The sequence below is a fragment of the Puma concolor genome, chromosome B4, assembly GCF_028749965.1.
Source record: "Puma concolor isolate L17-30 chromosome B4, mPumCon1.1.hap2, whole genome shotgun sequence".
In the NCBI taxonomy this organism is placed as follows: domain Eukaryota; kingdom Metazoa; phylum Chordata; class Mammalia; order Carnivora; family Felidae; genus Puma; species Puma concolor.
In genome coordinates, this window is record NC_141673.1 from 5986073 (window position 1) to 6003082 (window position 17010).

General features: G+C 61.8%; 1 protein-coding gene across 3 annotated transcripts in view; it reads left to right on the forward strand.

Moving 5' to 3' along the window:
• The window catches only part of SCUBE1 (signal peptide, CUB domain and EGF like domain containing 1), a 136198-nt gene that overhangs the window by 59555 nt on the left and 59633 nt on the right, over positions 1-17010 (forward strand). For all 3 annotated transcript variants that reach the window (XM_086712082.1, XM_086712083.1, XM_086712084.1), the window contains one exon: positions 16296-16421. In XM_086712082.1, coding sequence (XP_086568208.1) covers positions 16296-16421 — 126 coding nt within the window. The remainder of the gene's footprint in view (positions 1-16295; positions 16422-17010) is intronic.

Sequence of the window (17010 nt, forward strand, 5' to 3'; positions counted from 1 at the left end):
CCCAGCCTGGAGCCTCAGCAACTCTCTGGGCGTTGACGGTTGTGAGGGAAATCTCCGGAATCTGGGGCTTCATCGGGGTTTAGGGGCCTGGGATACTCAAATGGGGTTTCTGGTCTCCCTGCACATGTTCTGGGGGCTTGGGGACGGTGTATTGCCATCGATGTCACCGAGTGACCTTGTGACCGGGCGTGGGAAGGGTCTGGGTTCCCCCCGTCCTGCTTGGGGGGCAGTGCTCAGAGCCCCACCTTTGAGCCAGGGCGCGAACTCCCAGGACGCACAGACGGTGGGGGAGGCAGACACGAAGGTGAGGGCTGTGGGTCGGGGTGCCAGCACGGCGTGGGGGGGGGGGGTGGAAATAGGCTCCGGCACAGGGGTCCTGGGCTGTGGGGAAGTGCCAGTGGGCTCGCCCACTCAGCCAGCAGAGAAGACCGAGTGCTGCACTTCAGATTAAGTCCCTCCAGCCAGCACGCAGACTCCAGCCCTGCAGGCCACACCCCTCCAGTCAGCCACAGCAAGAAGCCTCCGTCTTCGGGACCCTTGTCCTCGGGACCTGAGCCCGCTGCTAAAGCCCACACCGCTCAGGCACTGACTGGGGAACTCCCCAGCAAGAGCCACTGGGGGGTTTTCGGGAACAGGGCCCTGGGTTTGGGCCAGAGCAGAGGGCCGCCTGCCGAGACCCCAGGAGCAGCCTCTCCGTCGGTCCCTGCACTCGTCCTAGACCCTCCTTCCGCGTTCCTCCAAGGCCGGTCCTTGGCCCTCCTCTGGACTTTGTCTTCTACCCTGCCCTTCCTGCTCTGACTTGCCCTTCACCTTGGCCGGCAGTCAGACTGGACTCCGTCCCCAGCACCTTCTCTGCGAGCAGGTGTCCTCCCTTGCTAGGCTCATCCCCACCCCTCTGCTGCTCAGCTCACGCTCCCCATCACTCTGACACTCGCATGCACTCTGGGAGGTACTTTGGGTGCGTGCTGTCATCCCCAGTCCTGGAGGGAGAACTGAGCCGGGCCACCCCGAGAGACGGTCCTCAGGACGAGGAGGGGCCGACCTTCTAATGCTACAGCCATTTCCCTTCTTCTGCTCCATCTACTTCCAGGTTCCAGTAAACAAGCCTGTGGACAGACCCACAGTCCCTTCTGAGCCACCCCAGCCACAAAGCACAGCTTAGGATCTTACCAGTGTGCCTGGCTGGCGGGCTCCCATGGGCCCCCAAGATGCGGTTCCCCTGGCCCAAGGCCAGGCCTTGACCCAGGGGGCTCCAGCGTGGCTCCTACAGGGCCAGGGACATCTCCTGCCCTGTGCCAGAGCTTTCCATCATCAGCTGTGGGTGCTGGGACCCCGCAGGTGTATGGGCTGGGAAGTTTCTGTTGTAAATGAGGGGAAACGGCCTGGCCACACTAGCGGATCCCACCCTGGCCCCAGGGCTACGCCTGCCAGCTCTCCCCGGGGTGAACCAGCCGGGCCGAGAGCACAGGGCAGGGCTTGTGCACAGGTTCTCCTCGATCCCCCTGCCCGCTGCAGGCCAGGTGGGCGGGAGAATAAACAGCTCTCGCATTTAGCGGGAAGATTTACGGTGCCGCCGGAGGGGACCCGTCCCAGCCCCGTGCAGTCCGGAACGGCCCCGGAGGCGGGGACGATAAATCCAGCCCATTATTTTTTACGAGCCTCCCACCCCATAAACAACTCCTCTGGCTGGTGAGCCCAGCTTCACGCCCTTCTCCTGGCCTGGCCTCCAGCCAGCCCTGGCCGGGCACCGGGACCCCAGCACTTACTTTGTGGCGCTGGCGGTGGGGATCTTCCTGTGCTGCAGCGCCTCAGGCCGCCCAGAGAGGACAGTGCAGGGCAGACGGTGGACCCAGCCCGAGAGGTACCTAGCCCTGGCCCCCTTGGCGGCCACAAGTCCCGTGGCCTCAGTTTCTGTTCCGTGAAGTGGGGCAGACATCAGTATTTGTTGATAGTCATGAATTAATATTTACAAGGACTGCTCTGGACACAGTGTGTCTAGGCACCGCCGTGTGCCCAGCCCGTGCCTGTGCTTTGCCACGAGCGATCAGATCCCGAGAACAGTCTTGTGCCACTAAGTCCCTCTTGCAGGCCAGGAAGTGGGCGTTGAGAAGCAGAGAGATTCGTCCATGGAGCCCTCCTAGTGTGTCCTTTACCCATCACGGGCCTCGGAGGGTGCTCTTTTTCTGCCTCAAATGCCATTCCCCAGCCCCTCGCTTCCTGGAGAACTCTTCGTCCTCCTTCAGAACCCGGCTCGCTTTCACCTCCTCCGTGAAGCCACCTCTGACTCTTGCCAGACACGTCTTCCTCTCCGTGTGTGCCACAAGGTTCTGAGCGGCTCAGCTCTCTCGCGCTCTCTCTCTCGCTCTCTCAGGAGACCCGTGTGTGAGCGCCTAGAAAGGGCACAGACATGTTTCTTACGCCGAACCCAGTGCGGGGAGCAGAGGAGACGTGCCGAGTGGCAGTGAAACGGGATGGGATTGACCTCGTGGGGGGGACAAAGGTCTGAATCATGTGTGGCCTCGGTGGCAGGTCCCTCCCGTGGGCAGGATGCGCGGCACCCGGCGAGGACTTGAGCCGCGCCGTGGTTCGGCTGGGGGCTGCGGCTGCCGGTCTCGCCTGGGATGGCTCCCCGGCTGCGTTCGGCGTGCGGTCGGCCGAGGCCCCTCCAGCGGGAGAGCCCAAGTTTGCCAGAGGCTCGGAGACTCTCCCCTGCCACGGCCACCTCCTCGCCCCTCTGCCTACGCTGATTCTTCATCGGGGCACCTCTCCTCCCTGCTGCCCCAACCCTGCCCTCTTCCTCCCGGCGCCCTCCCCCCTCGGGCACCCAAACACGGATCCGGGGAAGCCACAGCTAGGCCGTCTGTTTAAGTTAGAATCAACGGTGAGAATCTGCGTAAGTTCCCGCAAGTGGTTACACCTGCCCTTGATATGAGCTCACGGGAAAGGGAGACGTACTCAACATTTGTTGAGTGCCTACTGTGTACCTAGCCCTTTATACCCTTTACTTCCCAGAGGACGCTTGGCAGGGACAGCCACCACCACAGGGCACAAAGCAGGGGATGGGGGTGCCGGGAGGGACCGCAGCACCGCTGGTTTGGGACAGAGCCACACAAAGTGTCTCTGTCTCTCGAGCCCCCGCTTTGAACTGCGCCGCGGCAGGCCGCAGAGGAGAAGTGCCAGCTGTGGGGCCGGGGGGCTGCTCTGTGTCCTCAGAGGACCTCCTGCTAGCGTGTCCCCCAGCGTTCTTACCGGCTCCTCCTCCCAGGGGCCCCAGGGCTGCTGTGGCAACACTGGGGGGGCCGGGCACCACCCCCCCCACCCCAGGTCCCCTCCGTCTAGTCGCCTGTCGAGAGAGAGAAACGATTTGTTCCCTGGTCACGGCCAGGCCCATGGTCTGGGGGCTGCGTGAGCTGACTGTCCCCCCATGGCTTCCTCTAGGGAGGGATATGGTTGTCAGATGAAAGAGAGGATGCTGTTTCCACTTGGGTTTCAGGTAAGCAACGAATACTTTTTTAGTGTAGGTATGACCCACGTGCCATCTGGGACATACTGATACCTGGAAGTGTTTGTTGTTTGTCTGAAATCCACACTTAACTGGGCAGCTTCTGTGTCTGTCAGGCACGTGTGTAAATCTGGCAGCCCTGGGAGGAGGAGAAGGACACCCCAGACCTCAGGCCTCTCGAGCCTGGGCGGAGTGAAAAGCCTGCCGGGCCTCAGACGGGCTTGGACGTGCTCGTGCTGACGCCTAGTGGTCAGCAGGGGAACTTCAGGGGGTCGGAAGGGGAGGGGGGTAGCCGCGAGGTGACCCAGGGGCCGGGGAAGAGGGGACACGGGGGAGACAGGTCGCCTTCACGGAGCACCTGAGACCCGAGGGGCTTCACAGAGCAGGAGGCTGAGCCGGTTCCGGGGCCGCACACCTTCAGATGGGCCGGGATGGGAGGCGTGACGCCCACAGAGCTCTGCAGACGTTTGTCCACGCGTGTCTGCCCAGACCGCCGCGTGGTCCTCGCATCCGCTAGGCAGGCTCCCTCCCATCCCACAGAGGCAGCTTTCCGGGGGCGCCGGTGTCGGGCCTGGTCCAGGCACCGGTGGAGCGCCGGAGGAAGGCTGGTGTCCGTCCCTGCTTTCCGAGAGGGCAGGCCCGGCCCAACCCCCCCAGCTGTCACCCGGGATGCCGGGAGCCAGCCACGTCTCAGCAGCGCGTCGCACGCGGTGCCTGCCCACACGGTGAGCAGCGGTGACGGTGTGGGCCGGGCATCCCGCTGGCCTGGCTCGCGGCTTCCGCACGGAGGCTCGCACAGGTGGTGCTCTGCGGAGGCTCATGGAATGTGCGAGGGCCCGACGAGAGCCTCGTGAGCCGCCTCCTGACGTGGCAGAAAGAACGCGGAGCCTGAGAGCCGGGGCATCGGGAGCCCCAGGGGACAGAGTTGAAAGGTTCTGTGTAGACGCCGGGCTGACTGCTGCGTGACCCAGTGGAAAAGGAGGGCTTTTGTCTAGTTGGTCTCCAACGTCCCTTCCAGTTCTAGCTTTCCAGAAAACTGGTCCCTTCTGGCTGTTTGCTGGCATGGAATCCACAGCGAGGCCGCTTCACTTTAGAGCCATGACTCTTGTCTACAACCGGTGCGCCTTGAACCCACCGCCCCGCAGGTTTGTGTTGAACACCCACGAGCGGCTCGACTGTGGTCGCGGCCCCTGCGAGAGCGGAGCCCGCGAAAGGCACAGAGGAGAAGCAGCCCGGTCTTGTGGAACGGTCTGGTGTAGAGGGGACCCGGCCTAAACATACGCGGGAAGAAAGTGCAAGTAGGCCAGTGAGCAGATGACAGGGACGGTGTTAGGAGTCCAGTCGCAGGAGGGTTGGACCTCCACGGCTGGCCCAGCTGGGCGGCAAGCGCCGGAGAGGAGGCGGCGTGCGAGTTCAGAAGGGCCGGTCCGTCCCGGCAGGGGGCCGCTGAGCCTGAAGGAAGGGCGGCCAGTAGTAGGAGGGCCGAAGGGTCCTGCCTAGGGGGCGTGGGGGTGGGGGGCAGTGAGGGAAGATCAGACCCACCGAGGCAGTGAGACACGGGCAAGGAGGAAGAGGGAGCAGAGTCCCCTGAGGGCCCCGAGGCAGCCGAGGGGGCCCCAGGCACGGTAGGTAGGGCGTGGGGCGAGCATTTGACCGCTGCTGGAGAGTGGCCCAAAGGGACCTTGTCCCTGCTCCGCCACACGAGTTGGGAGATCTCTCTCTGAGCCTCAGCATCGTCACCCCTTAGATGGGCCTGCTGACAGGACCTGTGCTCAGAGTCGTGCAGACAGTCAATTAGGGACATTCGCAAAGAGGCAAATTGCACGGGGCCTGGCCTTGAGGGGCTCTGGGTAAGTGGAAGTCTGTGGTCTCCTGTACTCCCACTCCCCAGGTGGGGGCGCCCCTGGGGACGCAGCCTGGGCCGGGCTGGACTCCTGGTCAGCTGGGGGTCTGGCCCCGGGGCGGCCGGCTGCGGGCACTTGGGTCGGGCCTGGCATTGCCCGGGAGGGTGACGTTTCGGGGGCAGAGGGTAGGAGGCGGAGCCCTGCGTCCTTGCTAAAGCCCAGGCCCTGTGATGAGAGGCTCCTAGAGCACTGTCTAGGCACAGATACTGTTGGAGTGTAATTAGGGGAGCGGGGCAGATCCAGGCAGGCAGCTGGCACAGGGTCACGGTCGGCACAGTGACTGCAGGCCCCACCCAGGTCTGGGCCCACAGACAGATGCGCCCTGTTGCCCGAGTGTTGGTCCCTGTTCTGACGCAGAGCCAAAAGCCCAGAGTGGCCGAGCCCAGGTCCCTTGCCGGTGCAGCTGGGCTCGGTGAGCATTTCTCAGGTCTTCATTGCAGGCTAGGCCCTGTGCAGGGCACCAGGGTGAAGAGGTGACTCAGTCTTGGTCCCTGCCTCCTCAAGGAGCCCCTCGTCTGGTGGGGGGAGCCCAGCAGATTACAGTTACAGTTAGTGTGCTGGGTGCCCTGAGAGCGCGTAGTGCAGGGGCTTTGGAGGCCCAGGCCAGTCCCCTAACACAGACTAGGGACTGGACGGGGGGCGGGGTGGGGAGAGGAGGGAAACAAGGAAGGCTTCCTAGAAGAGGTGACGTCCAAGCAGAATCTCAAGTAACTGTAGTCGAAGCTGCTATTCAAACGAGGAGGGCATGTGTCCCAGGCAGATGGAACTACATTCCCAAAGGCTCCAAGGTGAGAAGGGAGGGCAGGATGTGCAGGCTGACGGAGCATCCCTGTTACCTAGGGCCACGGCAGGCTGTGTGGGGGCGGGAGGACCTTTGGCGCCAGACTGAAAACCAGCCTAACCCTATGGGTGCTATGGTTTGGGGGGGGGGGGCATTGATGAGTTTTTAGCAGTGGGATTTAGCAGTCAGATTTATGCTCTAGAAAGTTCCCTCTGCAGCTGTCAAAGGGTAGATCTTCAAGCCAAGTGGAACAGGTTCAAGTTTCACCTCTGTCACATCCTACGTAAGTGACCGTGGGCAAATTGCTTAACCTCTGTAAACTCTATAAAATGAAGATAAAGTTACTTGCTTTGCAGGGTGACATTATAAAGACCTATAGTCTTGTCTTTGTCCCTACACGAGGCTGGGGCTGGGCCCTGGGGAGTCGGGGATGAACTGGGGGTGCTCCGGCCCTCAGCGAGCTCGGGCAAGGGTCTGAGGAGCATGGAGATTGGAGGGAAGGCCAGGGTGAGAAGTCAGCATCTTGGAGCAGCTGGCATTTGAGATTACTTGGAGGGACAGGACGTGGAAACGTGCACGTAGCCAGGGAGGGCAGGGGCTGGGTCATTCCGGTGCCCCAGATCACCTTGGGGAAGGTTAACGAACAGAAGGGGACGAGCCCGGGCTTCCCTCCCGTCCCCTGTCCCAGATACGAGTCTCCACTGCCTCCTGGAAGTCCCTGGGAGCACAGGTTCTGTGAAACTCGGGTTCTCCTGTCCTGCTCCGTGTCCCTTGGGCAAGCCACCCAACTTCTCTTCACTCTGTCCTTCTTTTCACTTGCAAGGTGGGGAGAACAGTTTACTCGGAGAAGTGCCCGGGAGGCTTTGAGGAGATTATTCATGTAAAGAGCTTGGCGTATACAGCAGGTGCTCACTGACAGTAGCCGTGGTTGTCATCAGCCTGCAGCGAGTTTCTGGTGGGCCCCTAAATCCGGCCCCCTGGATCCCCAGGCCTCCCCTCAGTGGTGACCTCTCTGTGCCTCGGCGCGCCCATCTGTTAAGCGGGGCTGATACCCTGGTGTGTGGAACAGCTCGGCACACGGGCAGCTCTGGGCAGTCGGGCTCGGTCGTGGTCGTCGTTCGAATCCCCGCTCCCCCAGTGGCCCATCCCTGCCACCGCTCCTGTGCCTTTCCGTCGTGGCACGACCTTTCCATGTTTCCTTCATCCCCCTGGTTTTTGCCTGCCTCGCTTGGACGGCTTGCCTCGTCTGGGTTGGGGAAGGCGGTAGTGTCTTCCTGCCACCCCCGAAGGCTCCAGCCTCTTTCTGGGCTCCGTAATTTTCTATTGATGAGGTCGAAGGGGAGGAGACTCCCTCCCTCCGGAGGTGGGGGGAAGGGCGGAGCAGGGTGATTGTTCTTCTCTCCCGGCTCTGCCGTTCCCAGCTCGCCTTCCCTTCCTGCGTGTTTAAGGGACATGGGTGCGGAAAATGATGTTATTGATGAAGTCGCCATAGCAACGACCCTTGGGAGGCACGCATTCCGGCTTTGTTATCCTGGGCCAGGGCAGAGAGAAAGGCCCAGCTCCTAAGTACAAACAGATTGGGCCCGCACCCACCCACCCCCACCCCGCCCTGCTTGAGATGCATCCGTGAACTTTGCTTTGCCGAGAAGACGCGATGTGCACACTGGTTTGGGGCAGGCAGATTCTGCGGTGGTTTAACTGTGCACACTCTCGTGGAGAATCCAGACGTGATGGAAGGGCTTTGGGAAAACTAGGCCCTGGCGGGGAAGGGCTGCCGGGGCCCGTCCCAGGGCCCAGAGGAGGCAAGAATCGAGAAGGGGCCCATCGCGAGGAAGCCCTGGGCACCGGGCAGCAGAAGGCAGGGCCCGGGACCCTGGCCCTGCTCCCCAGGCACGGCGCGGCCCTGGCACGTCCTTCCCCACCCTGATCTAGCCTCCGTGTGCTTGCTCATGAGATGGGAGTGGCCGTACCCACGTCTTCGACTCATGACGAGGGCTCAGTCACACGAGAGCGTCGTCAGAGCCCTAGTCTCTATATCACGTGTTCTGAAAGACTGAGAAAGGGCTCCTGATTGTGTCCCAGACCCAGCCTTTCTCCCTCTCCCACGGCCACTGCCCTCCCCTAGGCTCCTTTGTCCCTTTCAGGGTGATAGCGCCTCCCATGTGCTTGTGGCCCGTGCTGGCTGCCCTCCGACAGCATCCACAGCTCTCTGCCACAGAAGTGCACCCCTACCCTATTTACAACCTTCCTGTGCCCGCCCCCCTCCCAGCCTGGGAGGCCCGGCCTGTGACTCAGCCACTTTTATATGGATGGAAACTAAGGCTCAGAGGGCCATGGTTGCCCCAGGTCCTGAGGGCAAGTGGCAGAGTCTGAAATCGGAGCCCGTGACGCGGCCATGAAGCATCTGTCTCCTGATCACTCCCCGCCCCATCCTGGGCACAAAGAGACACTCGGTCGGAGTTTGCAGAGCATCATTAGATTCGGACGGGTTAGATCAAATTAGATTCGACCTGGCGGGCAGCCTGGCCTGACTGGCACCGGGTCCCTGAAGACCAGGATTTCTGGAAACGACTCTGAAACTCGATCTTCCTTCCCCTCTAGGCAGGGAGGTAAACAGGGCTTCCTGCTGAACTTGGCACTGTGGTTACTCCCCATATCAGGACGGGAGCCGAGCCAAGGGAGGCTGCACCCCGCCCAAGGATGCCGTCTTGTCGTCCGGCTCCCAGGAGCACATGCTGTGCAAAGCAGGGGCCGCAGGAGGACAGAGTCTGGGCCAAGGTCCTTCCATTCTGCGGCTCACGGAGAGCCGCGCCGTGCCCGGCCCCGGGCTTGGCCTCTGCCCTGAAGGAGCCTACGGGCTGGCATCGGTGGAGACGGCGTGCCAGTTAGAACTGGCCAGAGTGCCCCGGCCCCCTCAGGGAAGCCGGGGTGGGGCTGCAGCACAGGGGGTGGGGCGGAAGACGCTGAGGCCTTTTCCGGCAAGGAGCCCAGGAACGTTCCCCTGGAGCGCCTCACATGCCGTGGGGATCACCTATTCAAATTCTCTTACCCTCGGCAGTAGCTGTGCTGGTAATACTACCTGTCAGCTCACTGTCCTCAGGACAGCCCCCCCCCGGGAGAGGGCAGAGGAAGTGCCACCTTCTTTACCCCTGGGGCCGAGGCAAAGGAAGCCCCACGCCAGGCTCCAGGTGACGGAGCTAGAGCCCCATCCCCTGCCCGGGCCTGAGCCACCTTGGTCGAGCTCACCCGTAAGGTGAAGGACCGACATGGGTCATCGTAGGTTTGGACTGTGTTAAGGGAGAGGCAGGGGGCTGTCCCACGCGTGACCGCGGGACTTGTCAGAGCCTTTAATGTGTGCTGTGGAGTTCCCGAGGTGCCGTCCCAGAGAACGCATGGCTGCAAATGCCACATAACGCTGTCACGATTCTCTGTGAGATGCTGTCAGGTGGGACAGCCTTCGTCTCTCCCTTCCTCCCTCCCTCCTCCTCTCCCACCCTTGCTCTCCTTGTATTCCTTTCACCCCTGTGCTGGGCACTGAGGACACAGACAAGGATAAAGTTGTCCGTCTAAGTTCCCCGTGGCGGCTGAGGAGGGTGACTTCGCAACCACGTGCACGTAGCACAAGGTAGACAAAGGCAGGAACCCGCTCTGTGCCACACGCATCACGTAGTTCTATCATTCGGGTGTCGTGGCAACCCTCGGAGGTAAAGGTCATGACAACCCATTTCCCAGCTTAGAAAACAGAGACCCGGAGAAGAAGGCATCTGACCGGAGGCTCAGGTACAATGCATCTCAGCCCCAGCCCCTCTTGAGCCCTGCACAGCCTTCCTCGGGATGCTAGAGGAAGGTGAGCCCACCTTCCTAGAGGATGGTGAGCCCACGGGCAGGCCACCCTCTGGGCCCAGGAGCTGGCCCCTCCCTCTGGCTTTCCGCCTTCGGTAAGACCCGCTAAGTGCAGCCAGGGTCCTGGGCACCGGGACGTAGCGGTGGACGAGGCCCCTTCCTTCCTGCGGGAGCTCTCTGGTTCGTGGGAGAGGTGGCTGCAGGTCGACGTGCACGGGGGAGAAACGGAGTGGTCCCTGCCTCCCACCCCATCAGCACTTTGCCGACTGGAAGGAAGAGACACGGAGCCAGGAGACTCGGTCTGTGGGGTCAGATCTACCTGACGCCTCCATCACGTAGCGGGGGCTGTGCCCAGTGCTGCCCGGAGGCATCGGTCTCACGGGCTGGCGCGTCGGCTCGTCGCTCAGCTGAGAGCCCGCGACCTTTCTGAGCGGTCACGGTGGGTGTGGGCCAGGCCTGTCCGAGGCTGCCCTGGTGCCTCCGGCCCAGTGGGAAGGCCGGCACGGCTGCAAAGGGAGAACAGGACTCAGAGGACGAGCGGGCAAGGAGTGGGGGGGGGGGGGGCAGGCTGCTCAGGGAACTTCGTGCTGCTGGGAAAGGCTAAAGGGGTGACACAGGCACAAGAGTCGAGGCCTCGTGCGAGCCTGACGGTCCTGTAGCTGAGCTGAGGCTTCGCCCTCATGCGCGGTGGTAGCCGGTGCGAGGTCACGGGAGCCAGGGGTTACGTGCTTTGTTGAGGCGCTGCTCAGAGAGCTTCACGGAGGAGGAGGTGTCTGAACCGGCCTTGAATTTTAATAGGTTTTTAATTCCGAAGACAACCACTGGTGACAGGCACCGCTTATTACGCTAAGGCTGTGCCAGGTTCCCAGTTCTGTTCACCCCGCGAAATGCTGCCAGTCAGCCTTCTGGGTCCCACAAGTGTAGCTCAGGGACCCCGGGGTGGGAGAGTCTGGCTGGGGGCCCAGCAGCCTGGATTACAGTCCTGCCATGTGATCTGGGACAGACACTTCCCATCCGGGGGCCTCATTTTCCCCTTCTGCAAGATGGATGGACAAGATGGGCCACAGGGATCCATCTGTGGCTCTGCCCGCCACGCCGCACCTCTTCTCGTGGGCTGCAGAAGCCGGTGTGCCCCCGAGTGAGGAGAAGGTCGTGTGCTTACTGCGTCTGTAGCTGGTGGAGCCGGATTACGGGCACAGAGGCGGCCAGGTTCCTTCCAGGCCCTGGGCCGGCAGTCGTAGCCATCTGGGGAATGGTCGCTGACACCACGGTGATGCCCGGCCAGCCGCCGTGGCGGGGAGGAGCTGCCTCCAGAAGCCCTCGGGCCGAGAGGAGCCCAGCCTCACGGGAAGCCAGCTGTTGGTGGCTGGTCTTCTCGGCTGCTTGCTCCGTATCGGCCTGTTTCCCAGCACGGTTGCTGCTTGGGTGTGAGGCCCAGACCCGTGTCCCAGACCCCCGTGGAAGAGGGGAGGTTATTCCATTTCCCTCCCTTCGTGGAGGATCCCCTCCCAGGCAGGACTTACATTGGACAGGGAGGTCACTGAGAAGGCTCAGAGCTCAGCCTGCCCGCAGGGCCCGGGCAGAGAGTCATGCTGAGCCCAGAGAGGAGAAATCTGGCCACCGTGTCAGTGCTGCGAGTGAGGCTGGGGACCGAGGAAGGCTTCCTGGAGGAAGGGATGCAGTGGCATTTGGCCTTATGGAGCGAACACCTTATGGGACACCTCACGGGTTGACCGTTTCCTGTAGCATCCAGTCTGTGGCAGGTGCAGGGACAGAGACACCCCCTTGCCCCAGCAGAGGCGAGAGGTGATGAGTGCCTGAGAATGGATGGGGGATGGGGACATAGCTTCAGGCCCACCTGCACCCCCAGGGGTTCCAACAGCAAGGTCAGGAGTCAGCACCCACCCCATTCTCCTCCGCAATGACTCTCCTCTCAGCCAACTCTCCCCTTGTTTTGGAAAGTATCGTTTTTAATTAAAAAATGTGTTAATGTTAACATGTGATAGATTCTCAGTTTCTATTTTTACAAATACAAACCGCCCCATTTAGTTTCCAGGATAGCAGATGTTAGCAGCTATAGCACGTCAACACGTGAACAGAAGCTCGCAGGCTCCCGTGTAACGGTCAGAAACGTAAAGCGGTCCCAAAGGCCTCTCCGCTGACGACCCAGCACTGGCCCTGCGCTCGGCTGGAGGAAAAGTGCCCCGTGCCTCGGAGCCTGGGTGGGGAGTCCGCGGTGGGTCCCCTGACCTCACTCAGGACTTTAGGCGGAAGACGGGGGCCTCGCCTGCCTCTCCCACAGTTGCCAAGGCCACTGAAGTGGACACGTTTGAGGTCAGCCCATCACTGGTGGGGCTTGGGGCCCGCCCTTCCAGCCCCAGTTTCACTGCTTCCACGTCGACTTAGACTGGAACTCCGGATCACCCCCCCAAATTATCCTTTGCCAGCGAAACAACAACAGCGTGGCTCATTTTTAAGTCTGGATTCTCAGAAAGAAAGACTGCCTGATTGCAAGGCCACAGTGGAAGAAAAAGCTGAGGGACTTCTAAAGCCTTGAACTCGGTTTAGCAGCCAAAGTTCAAGGCCACATCCGCTCCCCAGTGACAAATTTATGGTTAGTGATAATTAGCAGGGTTTCTGGTGAGTTGTGTTTCTTTGGCTGGGAATGGAAATTGAATCTCTCTCTTCACAGATGAGCCTGAGCGCAAACAGGGGCCCTCAGGCTCTTCCCAGTTTAGGGAGAAAGCACAGATCCGTTTGAGTGGCATCGATTGCCTGTGCCAGCCCCAGGACAGCCCTGGGCGGTTAATACGGGGGGTGGTGGTGTGGGGGTCGCGTGGGGTCGCCATCGGGAAGCCCTGTGGAACCGGTGCAGTTTGAGACAGGCCTAGGATTTCGTTTGTGGAAGACAGGAGGGGCGAGGCCGTGGAGGGGGCGGTGCCGGGGGTCGGTCAGCAGGCAGCGTGAAATCACAGGCTGGAGTGCGAGTAGGAGGCGGAGGGAGACGAAGCTGGGAAGAAGCCCGAACACCAGCCCCTGTACCTCGTGGGCGCCAGGGAGCCATCATCAGGGTGGTGGTGGCCAGGGAGGCCCCTTGGCGGCCACCCCCCACTGGCCGGCCCCTGGCCAAGGCGGGAGTCTCTCGGAAGACTTGATGAGAGACAGCATATGTCTCAGTGCCCGTGAGATCCCCTCAACTGAGAGCCTTCTCCGAGGGGGGGGGGGGGCTGCCGGGCCTAGACAAGGTCCCCGTGAGGACCTCTCTCCAGATCCGCAGAAGATCCCGGCCCCATAGAAAGACCTAGCGTCGGAATACCTACGCTGTCTTGTCTGTGGAGCACAGATTATCATTCCCGTTTTACGCAAGAGACTCAAGAAGTGAAGCAATTTTTTCTGAGACACGCAACCGGGAAGGAGGCCAGGCCCCTGCCCACAGCTGCTGCCTTGGCAGTGACCGAAGAGAGCCATGCCACCTTGGTGAGGCTGGCTCTCACCGGCTCGCAAGGGCCGGCTGTGCACCGCTCCCCAGCTGCACCTCCAGGGACCTCTCCTGGTGCTGGGCGTCAGCCTTGCTAGGGCATTCGCACCCCGGCAGCGGGCCGACCCTAACGCTCACCCCGAGCCCCGTCCGCGCCCCCACTCCCGGTTCCGCGTCGCGCAGCGCCCCCGTCCGCCAGGCGTGCACAGGTGCTGTTGTGGACTTTGGCCAGAGGAAGGGGCTGTCTCTCCGGATGAACTTGAAGCTTCCTACAAGGAGCCCTGTTTGTTCCGCTGCTGGGTCGTTGGTCACGCTCTGCGTCTGTCCAACCGCGTGTCTGGAATAAGTAAGGAAAGTGAGGTGAAGGAACAACATGGGTAGTCAAGTCAGGTGAAACCAGAGGTCAGCACGCTGAGCAAAGTGCAGGTTTTACTCGTGGCCATTTCTTCATTTTATTGATATTTAGACTTTTTTAAACTCTCTGTTGTGGGGCCTCTGGGTGGCTGAGTCGGTTGAGCTTCTGACTTCGGCTCGGGTCATGATCGCCGGGTTCGTGAGTTTGAGCCCCGCATCGGGCTCTCTGCCCGCCCGCCCCCCCCCCCCCCCGCCCAATAAATAAAAATTTTTTTTTTTCAACATTTATTTACTTTTGGGACAGAGAGAGACAGAGCATGAACGGGGGAGGGGCAGAGAGAGAGGGAGACACAGAATCGGAAACAGGCTCCAGGCTCTGAGCCATCAGCCCAGAGCCTGACGCGGGGCTCGAACTCCCGGACCGCGAGATCGTGACCTGAGCTGAAGTCAGACGCCCAACCGACTGAGCCACCCAGTTGCCCCAAGGGTGTTTGTGTTTTTAAATAGATGTCAGATCTCAGTTGCCCGCCCCCCGCCGCCACCACCCATGCTTAAAGTGGACAGGGTCAAGACTGAGCCAGTCCTGACACACACGTGGGCCACCTAGGGGAAGGGAGGCCCCCATGTGTCCCTGCCCGTGGCGTTCCTTCCCTCCGTGCAAGGCTGGCTCCTCTCGGGTAGGACACGGAAGTAAGGTCTCAGGGCGCTGTGTGGGCGGACAGCAGCTCCTCCTTTCATCTGCCCTTAGCCTCTTGATGGACTTGTGACCTACAACCTCTCACTTGACCCCAGTGACCTCATAAATCCTGGAAACTCCTCACAAATCACCAGGAAGATAAACATCAACTGGGGTCAACCGGAGGGGTTCCGAGCCACTCCAGGCAGGCTCCCGGGGTGGGGAGAATGTCCCAGGAACTACGGGTGACTGAGGAGACAGGCAGATGGCCCACCCCAGGCGCTCCTCACTGTCCCCATTATGCCAGAGCCCTCAGGGAACATTTCCATGTAACTCTCCGCGAGCAATGACTGGAGGCCAGGCCTCTGGAGCCTCGAGGTGAATGATCCATGGTCCTTGCCCTGGAAACTCAGGGTGGCCCAGCTCTCTGCGCTCCACAAGGCCTCTGGGCCAAGAGTGGGAAAGAGGTTTAGAGTCTGAGGTGCTGGTCCACGTCCTTGTGATGCCTCTCAGCGTACTGTGGGCCTTTGGGCCGGTGTCTCAAGCATGGTTTCCCCACCTCTGAAGGGAGCGCTTGCCTTTATAGGGGCAAGGAGCCCGAGCACATTGCTCCTGCCTAGGGTTTGGAGCCCCAGTAGAGTCTCGGGGAGCCTGGAAAGAGAGGAGACAGGAACACAGCTGGCCTTGTGAGGGACAGGGCTTCTGAGCCCGGCCGGGAGGACGAGTCGGAAAGGCCCGCCAAGCAGGTGCGACAGGGGCAGGGCTCCAGCTACAGGATGGGGACACAAGCAGGTGGTGGGGTGGCCCGGCCCCAGCACCCTGGGGCAGGCTCCCCTCTCTGATGCCTCCCAACCAGCAAGGCAGGGGGCTGAGTCTTCGCAGAACAAGGCAGCTGAGGTCTGCAAACATTTGCCTTGAAGAAGTAGCGTCTGCCAACCAGCAGGAGCCTCGGGCTGAGATTGTGGCAATGGTGACCCGCGTGCCCCGGGACGCGGAACAGGCTCCAGTGGGGTACAGGGGCGTACGGACGGAGACGGAGGTCGTACGGGGCTCTGCGTTTGGGAGTGAGGGTTCCTCGGGTCCTGGGGCGCACTGCAGGGACCGGGGACAGAGACAGACCCCCCTCTGGCAGCTGGGCGGTGGTGTGTAGGTCAGGGCGTGGCCGTGGGGCTGGTGAAGACGAGCCTCTGCCACCCTGAGGTCCAAGAGAGCAGCACGGCTGCCTCTGACTCGTGCAGGAATGCGGTGAGGGGTGGCCGCGCGGGGCCAACGGCAGCTCCCAGGCCACAACACATCTCCTGACTGCTGCCCCCCCCCCCCCCCCCCCCGCCGCGGTCCCCTGACCAGTCAGCGTCCCCTCGGGGCCCAGCCGCCTGCCGCGCAGGGCCGCGTGCCCATCCGATGCAATCCGAAGAGTGCTGCCTGCCGCCATCGTTTGAGATGCCACCGCGCCTGCTTTAGTAGGGAAGCGGTCCGAAGCCCCGACCTGAACTCGGTTCCGTAATCCGACCTAGGGCGGGACCGCTTCTTCCGTGGGTCCCCTGGTTTCTCCCCAAGACTTCTCCAGCTGGACGGCTAGGTGCACACCCCTCCATGCGCAGACGGTGCACATGCTAACGGTGGCCCCAGAACGCTGCACTTGATGGTGACGTTTTAGAGGCCGCCTCTCTTCAGCCTGAAATTTTCTCTCTCTTCCCTCCCCCCGGTCCCCTCTCTCTCTCTCTCTCTCTGTCTCTCTCTCATCTGTCTCTTCCCAGAGGGTATGAACTGCATGAACAAAGACCACGGCTGTGCCCACATCTGCCGGGAGACGCCCAAAGGTGGGGTGGCCTGTGACTGCAGGCCCGGCTTTGACCTTGCCCAGAACCAGAAGGACTGCACACGTAGGTGGATGGAGGCAAATGGGTCAGACATCCCCACGCGTCTCCTGCCATTGCTTTATTGGGGGGTGGGGGGATCTGTCCAGTCGGCTGGACGTTTCCCCGGGAGGGCTCTCCGCCCCTCGGGGTCGAGAGGAGGGCCAGGTCCCTGAAGAGGCCTGGGGAGGCATGAGGGATGAGGGCTGTGATCGCTAGACACGGCGGTTTCCCCACCTGGCACGAATCACCGACAGCCCCGGGGCAGGACCCTGCTCAATAGCCCTGCCGGTGCGAGCTGTGACCCTGACCCCAGAGACCCATGGGCCCCGAGCCGAGCCCTCCCAGGGTATGGAGGGCTGTGGCACAGAGACCTACAAGCCCAGGCTTCCCGGTGGGCCAGGGCGGCCCTTGGTGACAGGATGGTATAAAGAAGGAAAGGAGCTTGGCGGGGGAGGGGTCCTCACAGATCAGAGCTTGCAGGCTGCCCCCGAGGGGCCCACTGTAAATGGTGATTCCCTGGGAGATCTGGGTTGAATGAGGCCTCTGGCCAAAGGTGCCATTCAGGACCAGCTTGGAGGTCAGCCCACAGGGCACAGGTGTCATTCAGCCCCTT